At 37.4% G+C, this 16,949-nt stretch overlaps 2 protein-coding genes across 6 annotated transcripts; one reads left to right on the top strand and one right to left on the bottom strand.

Moving 5' to 3' along the window:
• The first annotated feature begins 1,564 nt into the window (after nucleotides 1-1,564).
• Nucleotides 1,565-7,764, top strand: LOC141619811 (uncharacterized). Of its 2 annotated transcripts, XM_074436831.1 has the most exons (8): nucleotides 1,565-1,611; nucleotides 3,163-3,689; nucleotides 3,769-4,067; nucleotides 4,145-4,273; nucleotides 4,568-4,690; nucleotides 6,170-6,277; nucleotides 7,240-7,418; nucleotides 7,500-7,764. In XM_074436831.1, exons 2-8 carry the CDS (start codon nucleotides 3,287-3,289, stop codon nucleotides 7,621-7,623), a joined length of 1,365 nt encoding a protein of 454 aa, XP_074292932.1. In that variant the 5' UTR covers nucleotides 1,565-1,611; nucleotides 3,163-3,286; the 3' UTR covers nucleotides 7,624-7,764. The 2 variants fall into 2 exon arrangements, with proteins under 2 accessions (XP_074292932.1, XP_074292933.1); XM_074436832.1 differs by lacking the exon at nucleotides 1,565-1,611 and having other exon boundaries at nucleotides 3,156-3,689.
• Nucleotides 7,765-8,096: 332 nt separating this feature from the next.
• Nucleotides 8,097-12,805, bottom strand: LOC141619812 (peptidyl-prolyl cis-trans isomerase CYP40-like). Of its 4 annotated transcripts, XM_074436834.1 has the most exons (10): nucleotides 12,643-12,730; nucleotides 12,381-12,564; nucleotides 11,791-12,291; nucleotides 11,623-11,710; nucleotides 11,476-11,528; nucleotides 10,294-10,398; nucleotides 9,039-9,114; nucleotides 8,860-8,897; nucleotides 8,663-8,776; nucleotides 8,097-8,362 (listed from the first exon to the last, which is right to left on the bottom strand). In XM_074436834.1, the coding sequence occupies exons 2-9, from the start codon at nucleotides 12,552-12,554 to the stop codon at nucleotides 8,723-8,725; spliced, it is 1,089 nt and encodes a 362-aa protein (XP_074292935.1). In that variant the 5' UTR covers nucleotides 12,555-12,564; nucleotides 12,643-12,730; the 3' UTR covers nucleotides 8,097-8,362; nucleotides 8,663-8,722. The 4 variants fall into 4 exon arrangements, with proteins under 4 accessions (XP_074292935.1, XP_074292934.1, XP_074292936.1 ...); XM_074436833.1 differs by having other exon boundaries at nucleotides 12,381-12,805; XM_074436835.1 differs by having other exon boundaries at nucleotides 11,481-11,528; nucleotides 12,381-12,802.
• Nucleotides 12,806-16,949: the final 4,144 nt, after the last annotated feature.

Below are 16,949 nucleotides of genomic sequence, written 5' to 3'. Positions count from 1 at the left end.
AATTACACTTTACATCCAAATAATTTATAGTCTACAGTCCAAAAATTACACAAACATCAAATTATAAAGCCAAAAACAATTACAAATTCTTCATTCAGCAATGGTAGGCAAATGTCTTCAGAAAAAGGAAGGCAGGACGTGCCATATACTTGCTCCAACAATTAAAACAGGACAAGCTCAATCGTGGTGCATTAAAGGAAGCGGCTATGAGGTATGAAGTTAAGGATAGAACAATCTCTGATATTTGAAAACTTGCAAACAAACCAAGATTAGTTGGTGAAATGCTAAATGTCAAGAGCAAAAGAATTGGCAACAAGAATAGGAAACGCATACTACCTGACATGGAGCAAATAAAAGCACTGGAATGGGGTCAAAGAGACACCGTGGTCAGGGTGTCTGAAAACACATGAGTTTCAGTGGGAACAATCCACTCATGAGTTTTTGAAGGTTTGCTTAAATAGCACTCAAGCACACTACATCCTCAACTCACTGATGCAAACAAGATTCACATAATGAACCATGCTTTGAAGTGCTTAGTAGTTAAACAGGTAGTACAAAAATTTGTAGATTTAAATGCAATGCCAGTCACAAAGTTCAAATTTGCTGAGATAAACAACATTATACACATGGATGAGAAGTGATTTTACATTACCTATGATGGTCACAAGTTTTATGTGGTTGATGGTGAAGAGTTGTCATATATGAGTTGTCAATCAAAGAGGTATATCACAAAAGTCATGTTTATGTGTGCAGTTAGTAGGCCAATATATTCAGAAGATGAGGAGTTACTCTTTGATGGAAAAATTGGCATGTTCCCATCCACAAAACAACAACCAGCGGCAAGGGCAAGTAGAAACAGGCAAGGGGAACATTAGAGACAAAGCGAATTGACTCAATCACAAAACAAGTTACAAGAGAATGCATCATAGAACAAATGATACCAGCAATCAAGAGTAAATGGCCTGAAGGAGCAAGTAAACATATATTCATACAACAAGATAATGTAAGGCCGCGTATAAAGAACAATGATCCAGATTTCATGGTTGTTGCAAATGCAGATGGTTTCAACATTGAGTTAATTTTTCAACCTCCTAATTCACCGGATTTAAATTGTAATGACCTTGGGTATTTTAGGGCATTACAGTCAAAAAAAGCAGCTAGGTCAGTTGTTGATCTAGTGAATTCCGTTATGCAAGCATTTGTTGATTATAGTCCAATAAAACTCAACTACATTTTCACAACACTTTAATCAGTTATGGTCCAGATTATGAAATATAAGGGTCATAATGACTTTGCAATCCCCCATATGTCAAAGGAGGGTCTGTGACCCGTTTACATGTGACACGAACACGAACCCGACACGACCCGATCTGTTTGCCAGGTCTAATCACAATATTTACATACAAATGTTATTGATATACATAATCTAATGTATTTCTTCTTTATAAAAGTAATAGATTTAGGAGGTGAATAATTATACTTATACCAAACATGCAAAACGTACCTTATATATCAGTCTCCTATTCACTACTCCCCTTTTAGCCCCCATCTAAGCAAGTCCTTCAAAATAAGATATGAAAATTAACAACTTTACCCTTAAATTAAGAAAGCGCGAAAGTAGTAATTGACCCCCATAACTTTGTCTAATCGTGAGATTAAACCCCTTAAGTTTCAATTGGAGTGATTAGGCCCCTTAACTTATATACAAAGTGAAAATCAACCCCTTACTCAAAATCTCATGAGAAATTGATATCTCATACCACAAATACAAATATTTAACTTACTACATAATCAAATTACAGAAAATAATACAAATAACAGAATTATAATATATTCTTGTAGAAAAAAAAATTATATTTGGGAAAAAATGCTAAAAATTTAGAAAAGAAAATGAAAATTTTAAAACTCCTGAAAAAACTCTATATATATTTTTTGCATGTTATTTATGTTTCATACCGTTAACTTTTTTTTTTATATATAAATTTTTGTAGAAAGATCGTTATTTTTTGCCAAAATAATTAAACCAAGAAATAAACACTTTTGTAGTCGAAATAAAGTCTATTATAAGGGATTTCTCAAGTTTTTGGCAAATTTATTTTTTTTCCCCCTGATGGGGCATATTCTGCACCGCTGACCAAGTCAACATATTGAGCAAGGTCAAAGATGTCCACAGCAAGTCAACGACTTAGACAGCCTAGCCGATCGACCCATCGGCCATCGTCGGTCACTGGTCTCGGCATGACAACCTCGCCAAATGGGACACATACCCGCGTACTCATATCCAAAACCCCTCGGCGGCGGGTCACCAGCCGCCCGCCGGCCACCATAGGTCCCTCGGCCGAGGGGTAGATCAGTCTTTCCACCTGCTAGCCACTTGGCCACTTGGCCACTACGTGACAAAAGGTGAAGTCTATAAATACTCCTCAACCTTCATTGAGGAAAGGATCCCATCCAATCCAGAAATACACAACTTGACCTAAATACACTATTCATCTGGTATAATCTTCCTTATCTCTCTACAATATATTCCTAGCCAATTAGTATACAACTTATACATCTAAGTTTACTGACTTGGGCGTCGGAGTGGGTACGCTTGGCTCAAAGCCAAGCCCTCAGTTCGTTCATTGTTGCAGGAGAGGCCGAGAGGAACGATTAAGAAAGGGAGAATTCAACTCAAGACATCATTCAACAAGCCACGGGTGGTAACTATACTTGCTCTGGAATTACACCCGGAACACCCCCTTTTTTTTTTACAATTTTTGAGAATTGATAAAAAAATTTAGAAGAAAAACTCAGAAAGACCTTTTTAAAGAATTAGATTTTTAAATTTTTTTATAAAAAATCCTATGTTGTGTATTAGTTTCAAAATATATATTTTTACATTATTTTTTTCTTAGTTATCAATTTTTAAATTAAAAATATATATATATTCCAAAATCTAATTATATTTAAGGTTAAATATTTGTTTTGTAGTATGAGAAATTCAATTTCTCATGATATTTTGGAAAAGGGTTTGAATTACACTTTTTGTCAAACTAATAGGGCTTAATTACACTTTTTGTCAAACTAATGGGACTTAATTACCCAATTAAAACTTAAAGGGCTTAATCTCACAATTAAACAAAGTAATTGAGTCAATTATTACTTTCGCAATTAAGAAAGAGTTGAGATCCTAATTTTATTTTTGAAATTTGAGAAGTCATAGGACTTCTCTAGTTGAGCAAAGAAGAAAAGGCAAATAGAAGGTTGGGTGGGGTTGAATCGGTTGAGAGAAAGTACGGGGAGAATGGGCGGGGCGACAAGAGGGAAGAAGACGAAGATATCTCAAGAAGCGTTCGATGAATTAGTGAGAGAGAATGTTGAAGAATTGGGGTTGGATCGGAGTGAAGCCGTTGAAGATGCCATCGAAACACTTACTCTGCAGGGCGTGGATCTCTCTGGCATCATCACTTCCGATTCCGACACTCCTCATCCCGTACTTGAGACTCTAAATAAACTCAAGGAAGATGATTTATCAGTGACATTGCTCCACCATTTCTCTCTTCTCTGTGCTGCTCCTGACGACGCTGCTATCGCTTCTCGAAACGGCGCCGTTGAAACTCTCACTTCCATCTCTTCTAAGCTTTCCACCTCTTCCGATCCTAAACTTGTCATTTCTGCACTCTCCGCTCTATCTTCTTTGCTACGCGGTATGTATCATTTAATTAGTTAATTAATTAATTTCTTCTGTTTCATTTAATTGAATATACATACACTACTTACATACAGATGTCCAAAGTAATGAAACCTTTGCAAGGTGTGGTGGGCCTGATATTATCGTAGCTATTATCTTGTCAAAACAACAACAACAACAAGACTCAGTCGACTTGCTGAATGCTTGCTTTTCTGTGATTGCTGCCTCTGCAACCGGCTCTGAAATCCTCAAGGAATCCTTTGTTAACCTTAATGTCGACCAACTCATCATCAATGCTTTTAATCATATTCAACCGCCCACCATTCCCGCTGCACTTTATGACGCTATTCGTGTTTTACTGACTTCTGATGATCACCGTGTTGCTGCTTCTCAAGTACTAACACTTTTTTACTTTCCTGCTTTTTTTCTTTATTTTTAATACCAACAACTAAGTAATTCTTTTACTTTCAGGTCTTCGGATATGCTCGCCGATTTGCCAAGCTTGGAATTGCTGACGCTCTTGCCAACTCCCTTCGCCAGGGTCTTACTTCATCTAGCCTCGTTTCAGCATCTGTTGCTCTTAAGGCCGTTGTTGTCAATGTAATATATTCCTGTCTTTCATCATAATAACTCTTACTCCCTCTGTCCCGGTCATTTGTTGTCCTTTTCCATTTTTGGGTGTCTCAGTCATTTGTTGTCATTTCTATTTTAAGAATGAACTTGATGAGTAATTTGATCATTCTCATTCAATTTGTTCCACTTGTCATTTAGTTATTGACCCTCACCTCTTTCCTTGATCTTTGTGCCAAAACGAAAGGACAACAATTGACCGGGACGGAGGGAGTATTTTCAAACTTATTCTACAGATTTATACCTTGTTTTATGTGATCACAGGATGATATTTGCAGATCCGTCGCTGATAAGGGCGGCATTGATGCTGTTCTCCAATGTATTGATGACAGTGGTGAAGAATACAACACGGCTGTGGCCCGATCTTGTTGCTCTCTACTGTGTAAGGTATGTTGTACGCATACTTGGGTCATCCTCGTCACTAGTGCAAAGTTTTTTTGCCTCTGCAAAATCAAAATAATATCAGAGGCGCTTATTAAGGTTGAGAGACATTCCCTTGCTATCGTGGAATATAGGTACAGAAACTATGAAATGTTGCAAGTTTCCGTCTCTTCATATTGATCTAAAATCTAAACTAATCCTTTCTTGTTTCTCAATAAGCTAATTAATTACTCCCTCCATCCCAATTAATTGAATTCAACAAGCGCCTTCTTTATTTGGGGAGCATATGTGACTTCTGCGCCTGTATGAGTCCTACCTTATTTTTGCACGCAGTACTTCCCAGTTAGAAATGATTTCATCTTGAAAACATGTACTCTACCAGTCTCAGCTGATTAGGAATTCAATAGACCTTGTTGGATCTATACTTGTTCCATTAATTTTAATCTGTTTGATAGATTAAAGAAACATGGCTCTCTTAACTATCACTATGGGCTGGGGGCTGGGGGCTGGGGCTAGGGGAAGTGGGGAACCTCTTTTTTTTTTTTTTCATCAGAAGTAAACAGGAAAGTCTACCGTTTTTTTAGTTCTGTGAGAGAAGATATGAGCTTCCCTATTTAATTTACGAGGAATAAAACTAACAGAAAGATAACGAAAGGCATAGGAAAGATTAGGGATACACTTAATCACGCTTTCGGTGCTATGGTTTACGTCTTCAACCTAAAGAAGCTGCAACAGGAGCTGAAGATAGTCGGAGGAGATATCCACATGGAAGTCCTTCTCCCTATAGGCCCAGTCAAGAGTCAAGACACAACTTAATATCCAGTGCTTCTGTTCACAAGGGACCTTCAGCTCACAAACTGTGCCCTTATTGGAAAAAAATTCATTCCAGCCGTATCAAGCATAAGAAACCCTACACCCTCCCTCTTATCTTTTGTCCAAGCCGCATCCACTTTGATTCTTAAAGTTTGGTAACTCCCTTCGTTAGTTCCTTTCCTATAAGATAAGGAGGAAGACTCTCAGCGACTCTCTTTCTCTTCTTGGCAAGCTCACTAAAACCGGATTGCTTCCCTCCGTATTCCTAGATACGGGTATTTTCCTCCCATGCCCTGTATATATCAGCACAACTAGCTTTATAAACTAAAATAATACTACTGAAGGAAGCCATCCATCCTAGACCACCATATTTTCTAGACTTCTAGAGTCCAGATAATGTGTGGAAATGTACAGATCCCTCTGAAATCTTCCTTGAGTTTTAAAAGCTTTGCACAGACAACTTTTATTGTTATGATACAAGTATACAGCTGTTACTTTAACTGTTTAACGCTATAAGATCTAAATTGTGTCTGTGTTGTGTTCTATATTTTACTATGGCCGGACTGACTGGCTATCTGGCTGTCAGCCTATGATTTGTACATCTCTATTGTACCAATCCATTAATTGTATCATCAGCTTTATTCATCGTTATCTGATGTATGATGTGAATAGTTGGCAGGAAGTGACCATAACAAGAGTGCTATAGTGGAGAAAAGAGGTATAGATAGACTGATTAGACTCTCTGCTAGATTTGCAGATGATCCCTCGGTGATACAAGAGGTAATGAATGTGCATGTGCTACCTCTACTGATGAATTTGTTTTCTGGTCTTTCTTTGGCTGCAATCTTGTTCAGATTATTGGCATATAAAAATTATGTAGAATTTTGTTTTGGTCATCTTCGATTGTATGAAGGTCATCTGTTATCCTGCTTTAAAATTGCACCTTTTTTTTTTTTCATTTTTTAAGCCACCGATGTACTTGTTGAGCAAGGTTGGTACTGTTAAGTGAGACAGCAATTAGTCTCACTATAGACGGATATATCCGTCTAAAGTGAAAGACGGGTCAAATATGCTTAAAGTGGTGACATTTTTGGGCCCCACCATGCAATTTGTTCCTTGTCTTATGCTTAAAGTGGGTGAATATTTGGCCCGTCTATAACTATAGACGGATATCTCCCGTCTATAATGAGAATTTGTGGTCAGACAATATCACAATAGGAATGGAATTTAAGAACTCGTGGAAATGAATGGCATGAAAGAAATCCTTGGATATCTATGCACCGCTCATCTGCTTTCTTTATTACTATACCAAATTACTTATCATGTCATTTTCTTCTCAGAGGTCGCCAGTTGCTTGGTGATTACAGGACTGAATTGTGTATCAGGGTTATCCTCTATTAGATTCTGATAATGTGTCATTTTGTGCATACATATTGAATAACATGCTGTTCAAATATTAATGTACACCTCTGTCAAAAAAAAAAAAAAAAAAAAAAAATATTAATGTACACCGTTAAAGTCATAGTTCTCAATATATAGATTTGAAGCTTAGTGTGCTATGATAACGGAACCCTTGTAGTTTTTTTTTATTTGGTATCCCATATTGCATTTGGATACTCCCATGAAATATATTATTATGCCGTGCTCGACCTTATACTTTCTTGCATACTGGTAATGGTGACTTGTTTTTGCTGTTTAATTGTGGTGGATGGTAGAACAGTCATAATTATATGCTTGTACAGGTTATGTACATTATCAGCGTGCTTTGTCTAAGATCTCCTAATCACGCAACTCGTGCTATGGAAGCGGGAGCAGGGGATTTAGCAATACAAGTCATGCAGACATTTCCAGCTTCTCAGCAACTGCAGAAGAATGCTTGTCTCATGATACGAAATCTTGTTGTCAGAAACCCAGAAAATAGGTAAATGCCAACTTGTCCAGCTTCATTGTGATGCATTGGTAAATGCCAGGGTGCTTCATATTTCTTTCAATCTATAAACAGGAAAAATTTGCTCGACAACGGTGTGGAGCAAATCATTAGAAAAGCCAGAAAAAGCCATGGGAATTGCAAGGATGCTGCAACTGACGCACTTCGAGATTTGGGGCTTGCTAATTACAACTTATAGTTTGTACGGTTTACTAAACTTTGAATGATCACCTTCTTTTTCACTGGAACTGGTTGCAAAAATTTGTATACTACAATCTGAGCTCAATTATGCATGGTTTGCTGATATGATCAGAGAATTGAGATGCCCATTCATTTTAAATCTCTTTATGCTTTTTTGTGCATTTGATCACCCGCCACTAGAAATATCACTTCTTTTCCAGTGGTAAGAGTGGAATTCTGTCTCCTTGAGCATGAAACAAACTTCACTGCCCATTTGATTTGGCTTTATTAATGCTTTATTGCGAATTTGATCAAATAAAAATTTAATGGTCAAACTAGCTATTGTATCCTAATGAAATTTTAGAATCAATAAAAAATGTCACCAACTTCACTTTTAATGAATCCATTGTGCTACCTTGTCATTTAGAATGACTAAATTATCTTCACTCTCTTTCATCCGCTAAAACTTGCTGCTCAAATAACCCAAATGAATGAAATAAAGGGAGTACTTCATTCATCTGCCAGATGAAGAATAGGTCACATAAAATTTTGCAGCTCATTGGTTCACCAACATTCTACCAAAAGAAGCTTTAGACATGAGTTCAAAATGCTGATACAAATGGATTGAATAATCAAAACTCAAAACTGCATAAAATTCAGTTGATAAAAAACCGTTGTATTTTTCTTGTTTCTCCTTTATGTTTCGAGAGCTTGCGCAGGCGTCATCTGAATTGCCTCCATCGTTAGTTCAACGGAAACTGTACCCCACAACGGACAAAAAACATTAGATTTAGGCAAGCTAATGCATCATTATCCAACGCATTAGATACTGCTCTAAAATCTACAAAACACACAGAATTGTTCAGCATACAGGGTGATGCTGTTGGTAATGCGTTAATCTAGAAATTTATTGGACATCTCATAATAGCTCACAAAGCTGGATAAAAATACTGTAACCAAATTGCTCAAATCACTTGCTCTTTAGAAAAAATATAAATCAAATAGCATATATACACAAAGATTCAGATCACAACCTAATACAGAGTACGGAGTAGTACCTTTTTAGAAAAGGAATCTGACTGAGTCATGATCACACCATAGATGAAATAGTGGGAGAGTTACAGGAACATCTTAGAGTAGGCTTTTCGCTCTTGATTACGTCTATCAGCAATCTGCATTCAAACCAATCCCCTGTAAAACTCCTCTTACCTCCTCTGTTCTCTCTTTTAGTTAATAAGCTAGCTGTAGAATATACCTTCTTCTTGGTAGCCGCCAACTCCCTCTTAATTCCAGCTGAACACAGGTAGTTCTATTTAGTATTTATGAAATAAACAGCTCTTGATGCCAAATGGCACCAGACAAATTTTATGTATAATACTTCCTCTGAAAAACAGCAAACAAACAACGTAGGTTTATACAATCACTATCCCTTACCATCACTGGGCTCCAGCTCCAATGCCCTCTGGAAACTTTCTACTGCAGCATCTATGTCATTAAGTGCCATATGTGCCTGGGGAGTAACCACATACATATTTCATTCAAAAGTCAAAACACGAGCAATTCCAATTCCAATTCCTACGATTAGTTGAACAGCAAGAACCACAAGAGCTCAAAAAGCTACAGAGATAATAGTGTAGAAAATGTCAACAACCAGTACGTACATATGTGACACATACGGTCTTATTCTTGTTATATTTGATTTTCATTTTTGAAATTTAAAATTTCGTATACAATAACAAGAACATTACCCCGGTGCCTCAATGGCTCCCGCAAATTGCGGGGTAGGGGGAGGGGGGGTTCAGATGTACGCAACCTTACCCTTCTGTTAGGAACAAAAAGAGGTGGTTTCCAAATTACCGAAGATGAATAAATTTAAAATTTCATATAATTCATATTTGTATTCCTTCTCTTGTCTCTATCCTTCTAAGCTTTTCCTTTTTTTTTTCACCATATCATACTCATAATTACATTTGACGGCTAATCTTAGCGGCCCCAAATCAATTTGGACCAAGGCTTTGTTGTCGTTGATTCTTGACATGCCATATCCTTCATTTCTTCATTACAACTACTATTATAACTACTTAAACATGTAAGGCTCTAGGCCTCCACAAAATCATTGTTCATCTTGAATATGGCATTAAATCAGAGTATCGGTCGTGATCTTGTTAACTATCCCAAATCACGGTTGTGTGCTATAATGCGGTGGCAGCTCCAATCTCGCAGTTTATTGCAGCCTTTTTTATATAGGTCAAACAAGCTCTATCAGTCTACCGCCAGCTTTATTAGTCATGGGTGAACCAAATATCGCCAATAATCGGCCTTATCGGTCAAATATCTGCCGTATTGTGCAACAATTAACTACTTTTGGCAACCCCTTATAGATCGGAAAATATCAGCGCTAAAAGCTGAAAATCCATTACGCAATAGCCGATTCAATAGCATGATCTTGAATATAGATGCGCAGATAAGCACAACAGCATGCCGGTGTCATTTTAAAATATTGCTGCCATAGAGAAATGAACGGTACAATAATGCTACAAGGGTACGTCAATAGGGATGATGGATGTTATATTGGATGATTCATTTCCATTTCTTGAGAAACTGAAATTAAATTTGAGATGTAGCAATACAATCAGGGCCCATCTATGGCTCCAAAATATACATTATTCCTCATTTTACAAGAGCTAACCTGTCCTTGGCGGAACAAAGCTTTCACATTGTCATCACCATCACGCATGGCAAATTCAGTGTCCAATAAAGCGCCTTTTAAGTCCCCCAGCTTCAACTTGCAAGCCTAAACATGCCATAAAAGAAAAGAAATTGTGAGCTTAATACTACTCATTATACTATTTTTGTTTTTACCATGCCATAAAGGAAAAGTGGCTTTTTTTAATGCTATGAAGCTCTACATAACTCAAAATTCCATCAGCCTTGGGAGCGAAGAGGTAGCGGAACATTTTGAACGCAAGGGCCTTCCCTTTGAGCCGCTGTAAGCTTGCTTCGCATATGCAGAACAAATCAAACTCTTGTACGCCAATCACCCTATGTTCCTCATGCGTTTCACTTTCTTAAATTTTCTTTCAAGTACCAGGCATGGGTAATTGGGTACTGAACTACTGACACTATGAAATTTTAGGGCAAAAGCATGATTATCTAATTCAAAAATATCCGAGTCCTATCTGTCCTGTTGAAGGAAAAGTACCCATTATAGTTGTAGCCGAGTCCGAGAAACATAGTAATCACCTTTAAAGCTTCAAGCTTGTCTCACTAAAAGCGGACAGTTGGTTGGGTGACATTTCTCCCTTTTAGATAAACCATCAATGTAATTTAGAGGTTTTTCGTGTATTTGAAAACCAATTATGTCTCACAATTCTTCATCTAATAAACCACATAACTATGATGCCTTATCGACAATTATCATGAACATTTTAGATGTGTTTGGATGGAGGGATGAGAAATCCATTGTTTGGATAACAAAATGGAGGTGAAGGATTTGGAGGGGAGGGAAAATGAATCCCTTCATTTCCCTCCTCCAAGCCAAATTATTTCCCCTCCAACAAAGGAAAGATTTGGAGGGAAAATTACCTCCTCTATTCTCCCTCCCCTCCTTTTTTGGTATCCAAACAAGGCTTTTATGTTCACTGCAAGACCTTGTTTGGATACCAAAAATGGAGGGAAAGAGAGGGAAGAGAAGGGGAGGGGGAATGATGATAGAGTTTTCCCTCCAAATTTTTCTTTTGTTGGAGGGGCATTTATTTGACTGAGGAGGGAAATAGAGAGATTCATTTTCCTCCACTCCCATGTTGCTACCCAAACAAAGGGTAAAGGTACAAGTGAAAAGTGGACGACAATTAGCAAAATGACAGCTTACAGAACTGTTGGTGAAAATCTGGGACTTGATCTTTCTCAAGGCTGTACTTTTATCTGCAAGGAACAACATGCGAGTAAGACATATAAATGGATGTGGAAAATAAATCCTGACAGCAATATAAAAAGAGACGCTAGTAAAAGAAAAGACCTTGGTCAATGCCATCTTTTTCCCAGCATTCGTCTAAATAGCGTAATGCCTTCCTGTATTTCCTTAGAGCCATTGTGTAGTCTTGTTTCTGGGGGGAAATGAAACAAAGGGTGAGAGGGAGAGAGCAGAAAAAAGAGAAAGCAAAGAAAGGTTGATTAAAAAAGGCACCTTGAAAGATTGGTTTCCAAGGGACTTGATAGAATCAACAGCATGAGTCCACCAAGAGAGGTGAAGAGGGAGTTGGTCGAGATCAGCAGGCCAATCAGGAAAAGTGTCACCATCGTTGAAGAAATTAGAGGTGCCGTCATCGGAGCCAGGAGGAATGTATCCAGATTGAGAGATGATAATATCCTGAAGGGGACGCTCATTGTCAGCAGTATTAAGATGCTCGATAGAACGGACAACACCCATGCCTTTGATAACTCTGCCAAAGACGACATGCTTTCCGTCAAGATGTGAAGTGCGGGTGGTAGTGATGAAAAACTGAGAGGAATTGGTGTTAGGACCAGAGTTAGCCATGGACAAGATACCCTTGCGTTCGTGTTTCAGGTCAAAGTTCTCGTCATCGAAAGTCAAACCGTAAATGGATTCACCGCCGGTACCATCAGAAGCGGAGATATCACCTCCTTGGATCATGAAGCTTTTGATAACACGGTGGAAAGGACAACCCTGTGTTGTTGTGTAGGATAAAATGAAGCCAAGGTTGAAACAAGCTCATAAAAGGAAGCATGTATATATTTATATTTAAAAATGGAAACCTGAAAATGAAGAGGGACGCCGGTATGAGGACCAATTCCCTTCTCGCCGGTGCAGAGAGCCCTGAAGTTCTCCGCAGTCTTGGGAACGACGTCGTTGAATAGCTCCACGACTATTCTTCCTTCAACTTCTCCGCCAATGCTTACATCCAGGTAGCATCTTATTCTCTCTCCCATCTCTCTTTCTCTATTCAATCAATTTCCCCCAATTTTATTACAAACCCTAATTTCAACTAATTACTTACTTACTTACTTACTTACTTACTGGGGAAGCAGGGTAACTGAATTGGTGGAGAAGCAGTTGCTTTGATGATCGGTTCACCCTTAATCAACGACGTCGTTGAATAGCTCCACTACTATTCTTCCTTTTTCTGGCTTTTTCTTACGGAGAACTTCTGAACTTGCGTACTTGCATCTGGCTTGATGTCAGCTCACCCTTAATCAGCTTGTTCAGCTTATTTCTCACAGAATTAACTTTTACCTTAATATTAAGAGAAAATTGTTGATTACAGCCTTTTAAAAACCACTTTTTGAAAATTACAGTCTTATATAATTTTTTTTGTAAATTACATCCATAATAACACTTTTCTTCAAAAATTGCGCCAAGTTGAGGATTCCGGTGATTTTTTAAAAAATATGACCGATATACCCTTGTGTTGTGTTATAGCTTACTTACCCAGATTTTCTACCTCTCTCATATCATTTTACCCTGAAATCTTATATCTTCCTCATCACTCTCTAAAAATTTCCCCTAATTTCTACTTGGAAGAACACCATAATTATTTTCTATTTGAACAAAATCCATTCCCTACTCAAATCCATTCCCCATTCCCTTTATCGAAATCCATTGCCCATTTCCCCTAATTTCTATTACTAAAATTGAATTGAATTTTAGGGTTTATATCTAAAATTAGTTTTTGGTCTTATTTTGATTTTTCATAAGCATTTGGTAGGGCTGCTAACCCCGGATCAAAGCATGCATATGCGCCAAAGGATACCGGTATGTGTGCCAAAGGAGTAGTAGCAGAAAGGGCAATAGATTATTACGACTGTTTTCTGTAAGTCATCGGATTAAATAAATTAATCATTAGACCGACGATGGTTTAGGGGTAGCTGTATGAGTTGGTATATTCTTCTTTTTATTGTCTATATTTGAGGTATTATTCTTATCATTTGTCTCATTCAATTAAATTGATTAGAATAGATGTTGAAGAAAGGGGTAAATTGGAAGATTTATTAGGTAAGGATGTTGAAGAAAGGGGTAAATTGGAAGATTTATTAAGTAAGAATGTTGAAGATATGAAGAATTAAAAGAGATGATAGCCAAATGAAATGTGAAGAACATAAGAGAATATAAAAGATGATGGTAAGGGCAATTTCGTCATAAAAGATGAAGTTAAGTGACTCAAATTCAAATTTGCATCAATTTTCCGCCTGAGTATATGTTTTGGATGTAACTTCTGATCAGAAGTAATATTATGAATGTAATTTACAAAAAAAATTATATAAGGCTGTAATTTTCAAAAAGTGGTTTTTAAAAGGCTGTAATCAACAATTTTCTCTAATATTAATACGGTTTTTCTAAAATGTGCCTAAGGGCACATGTTAATAATCTTAATATGGTAAGATTAACAATATATTTTTACTAATTATGGTAACAATGAGTTTATAGTTAAATATCTCATGAGAATATGTTGTTAATCTTACCATATTAAGGTTATTAACATGTGACCTTAGGGCACATTTTAGAAAAACCCATATTTTAATAATACAGTTTTCAGTTAATTCTAAGTTTTGACCTTTTTCGTCTCAAATTTTGTAACGTTGAATTAATCTTTATTAACTTCTTTTATTCCAAATCTTTTAAATAACAATGAATAAAAATGGTGATAACAAAGCTTGTGAGTGTTGGGACTAGGTGATCATCTCAATGTGTAAACAAGTACTCCCTCCCTCATGGTCATTTAGAGCATCTGTAAAGGTGGGAAAATAGCTCCTCATATGCACCCTCTCTCCTCATATGGGCATCCTCATTGTTGCATCAACCTCCCCATTATTTGAGGCTCCACTGTTTTTAGGGAAGGTCCCCAAAAGAAAAACAAGACAATTTGTGTTACTTTTGGGGAGGTTCCCAAATGTTTGTGTGTGAATTGGGGAGCTTCATTGTTGCATAAATGTAGTTATGAAATGGGGAGGGTAAATGAAAAAGTTAGTGGAAAATGAGGTGGACGAATAAGAGAAGGAAAGAGAAAATATGGGGAGCTCCATTGTTGCGGATGCTCTTATTATCTATCCATTTCGGCACAAACACTAATAAAATGAGAAAAAGAAGAGAAAAATAATGATAAATAAATGAGCTATCTCACATGTCCACTTCCCCATATCATATACCCCACTTATCCACTTGCTTAAATTTACCAAAACTAAAAATAGATAACAATTGAGTAATACACCCCCAAAACGGAAATAGATAACAATTAACCGGAACGGAGGAAGTATTTACAATGGTCCTGGTAAAGTAAAACCGAGCCCAAGGGATCCTTGCGGGCCGCGCAGCGTAACCTTCAACGCCCAACTAAGAGCATCCGCAAAGGTGTAGAACTACCTCCCCATATGCACTTTTTCTCCTCATACGAGGAACCTCACTAATGCACCAACCTCTCCATAATTTGAGGTTCCGCCATTAATAGAGAGGGTTCCCAAAAAAAAGCAAGGGTAAATTATGTTCTTTTTGGGGAGGTTTCCAATTTTTTATAGGTAAATGGGGAACCCCATTGTTGCATAAATGTGATTATAGATTGGGGAGGGTAGATGGAAAAATTAGTGGGAAATGAGGTGGACGAATAAGAAAAAGAGAGATAAAATATGGGGAACTCCATTGTTGCGGATGCTCCAAGTATAGATGAAATAGGGTGTGAAAGTGGAGAATTCGCAAGCATCCGCAAAGGTGGGAAAATAGCTCCCCATATGCACCCTCTCTCCTTATATGAGCATCCTCATTGTTGCACCAACCTCCCCATTATTTGAGGCTCCACTGTTTTTAGGGAAGGTCCCCAAAAAAAAAGTAAGACAATTTGTGTTACTTTTGGGGAGGTTCTCAAATGTTTGTGTGTGAATTGGGGAGGTTCATTATTGCATAAATGTAATTATGAAATGGGGAGGGTAAATGAAAAAGTTAGTGGAAAATGAGGTGGACGAATAAGAGAAGGAAAGAAAAAATATGGAAAGCCCCATTGTTGCGGATGCTCTAAATAGCCATCTTCTTTTAGAGTTAAGCGCATATGACAAGAATTCCAACATTGTTGTTCAATTGGTCTCCCTTGTGACGGGTCACCATTTGTGGCGGATATTTTGTGAGTTAAAATGGTAACAAAATGAGTTAGTGGAGAAAGGGGACCACATGAATAGTGTTACAGAGAGAGAAAAAATGGGTACTTTGTGAGGTAAAATGGTATCCGTCACTCCAAAGTGACGGATATTGTTGGTCACAAATGAGATTTTGTGTTGTTTACTTCTTCCTAAAAAGACTTGGTACTTTCAAACCTTACAATTAAGGCATTAATCTTTTATTTCAGTCAAGTTGTTAAAAGCATCATCAGTGCCATTTTACAAACCGCAAATTCTTATTTCAGACCGTCATATCCGTCTAAAATGGTCAGACGGATACCATTTTCTCTCACAAAAAGCCCATTTAGGGTGTGAGTGGGAAAACACATGGGGGTGTCCCACCACCCATGTGCTTCTCACTTGTAAGAGGTCTTATTGTGGTCTGAAATAAGGCGGTTTTAAGCAAGACGGACTGTTTACAAACCAATTAATGCACCTATCTAAATTCAAAAGGAAATTAGAGTTTAATTACTACTCCATCCATACCAAACCAATGATAACATAATAAAAAATGGGACTTTTCAGAAAAAAGGGTAAAAATAGGGGCAAATATGAAAACTAAGCTGAATATAAAACGGTATAACCTCCTACATGGCTCAAATTAAAATGTATAATACACGATTTTCAGGATTTTAGGGCCGCTGAACAAAAATAACCGTAAATCATACGAAGAGTTCCTTAGGTCAGATAAAGCAGCCACAAACTTTGAAAAGTAATAGAGAATATTTGAGGGTGCAGTCAAGTATCAAACGAAAATCAGGTACTCCTTAAAAATAGACAAATATTTCTTCTTTAGGGCTGAAAAACGAATACAGTAGTCAGTAACTCATGAAGTAACCCAGACACGTGGTAGAAAAACTGAGAGGAAAATAAACATAACCCGGTACGACCTTCCAAAAGGCTCAAATTAAAGTCTACAATACTCAAATTTCGATTCAGGGTCCCGAAACAAAAATGTCCGTAAATCATACGGACGAATCCCCGGGTCAGATAAAGCAGCCACACAAATTTTGAGAAGCAAAAGAGGACATTTGAGCTTGCCGATATACGATAAGTTAGTCTCGGACGAAAATCGAATACTCCTTAAAAATAGTTGAATACTTGTTATTTGGGTTGAAATCGAATACTGTAACTCACGAAGCGACCTTAGACAAGGGGTAGAAAAACTGAGCGGAAAAAAAAACA

This window comes from Silene latifolia, chromosome X (genome assembly GCF_048544455.1).
Source record: "Silene latifolia isolate original U9 population chromosome X, ASM4854445v1, whole genome shotgun sequence".
Classification (NCBI taxonomy): domain Eukaryota; kingdom Viridiplantae; phylum Streptophyta; class Magnoliopsida; order Caryophyllales; family Caryophyllaceae; genus Silene; species Silene latifolia.
Note: the sequence above shows the minus strand (reverse complement) of the source record. Positions and strands in the feature narration are given on the sequence as shown.

Coding starts and splice junctions, on each gene's coding strand:
- LOC141619811 (XM_074436831.1), top strand. CDS start 3,287: ATGGGCGGGGCGACAAGAGGGAAGAAGACGAAGATATCTCAAGAAGCG. Junction 3,690..3,768: donor TCTATCTTCTTTGCTACGCG/GTATGTATCATT, acceptor ACTTACATACAG/ATGTCCAAAGTAATGAAACC. Junction 7,419..7,499: donor GTCAGAAACCCAGAAAATAG/GTAAATGCCAAC, acceptor ATCTATAAACAG/GAAAAATTTGCTCGACAACG.
- LOC141619812 (XM_074436833.1), bottom strand. CDS start 12,554: ATGGGAGAGAGAATAAGATGCTACCTGGATGTAAGCATTGGCGGAGAA. Junction 12,292..12,380: donor GCGTCCCTCTTCATTTTCAG/GTTTCCATTTTT, acceptor ACAACAACACAG/GGTTGTCCTTTCCACCGTGT. Junction 11,711..11,790: donor TTGGAAACCAATCTTTCAAG/GTGCCTTTTTTA, acceptor ATTTCCCCCCAG/AAACAAGACTACACAATGGC.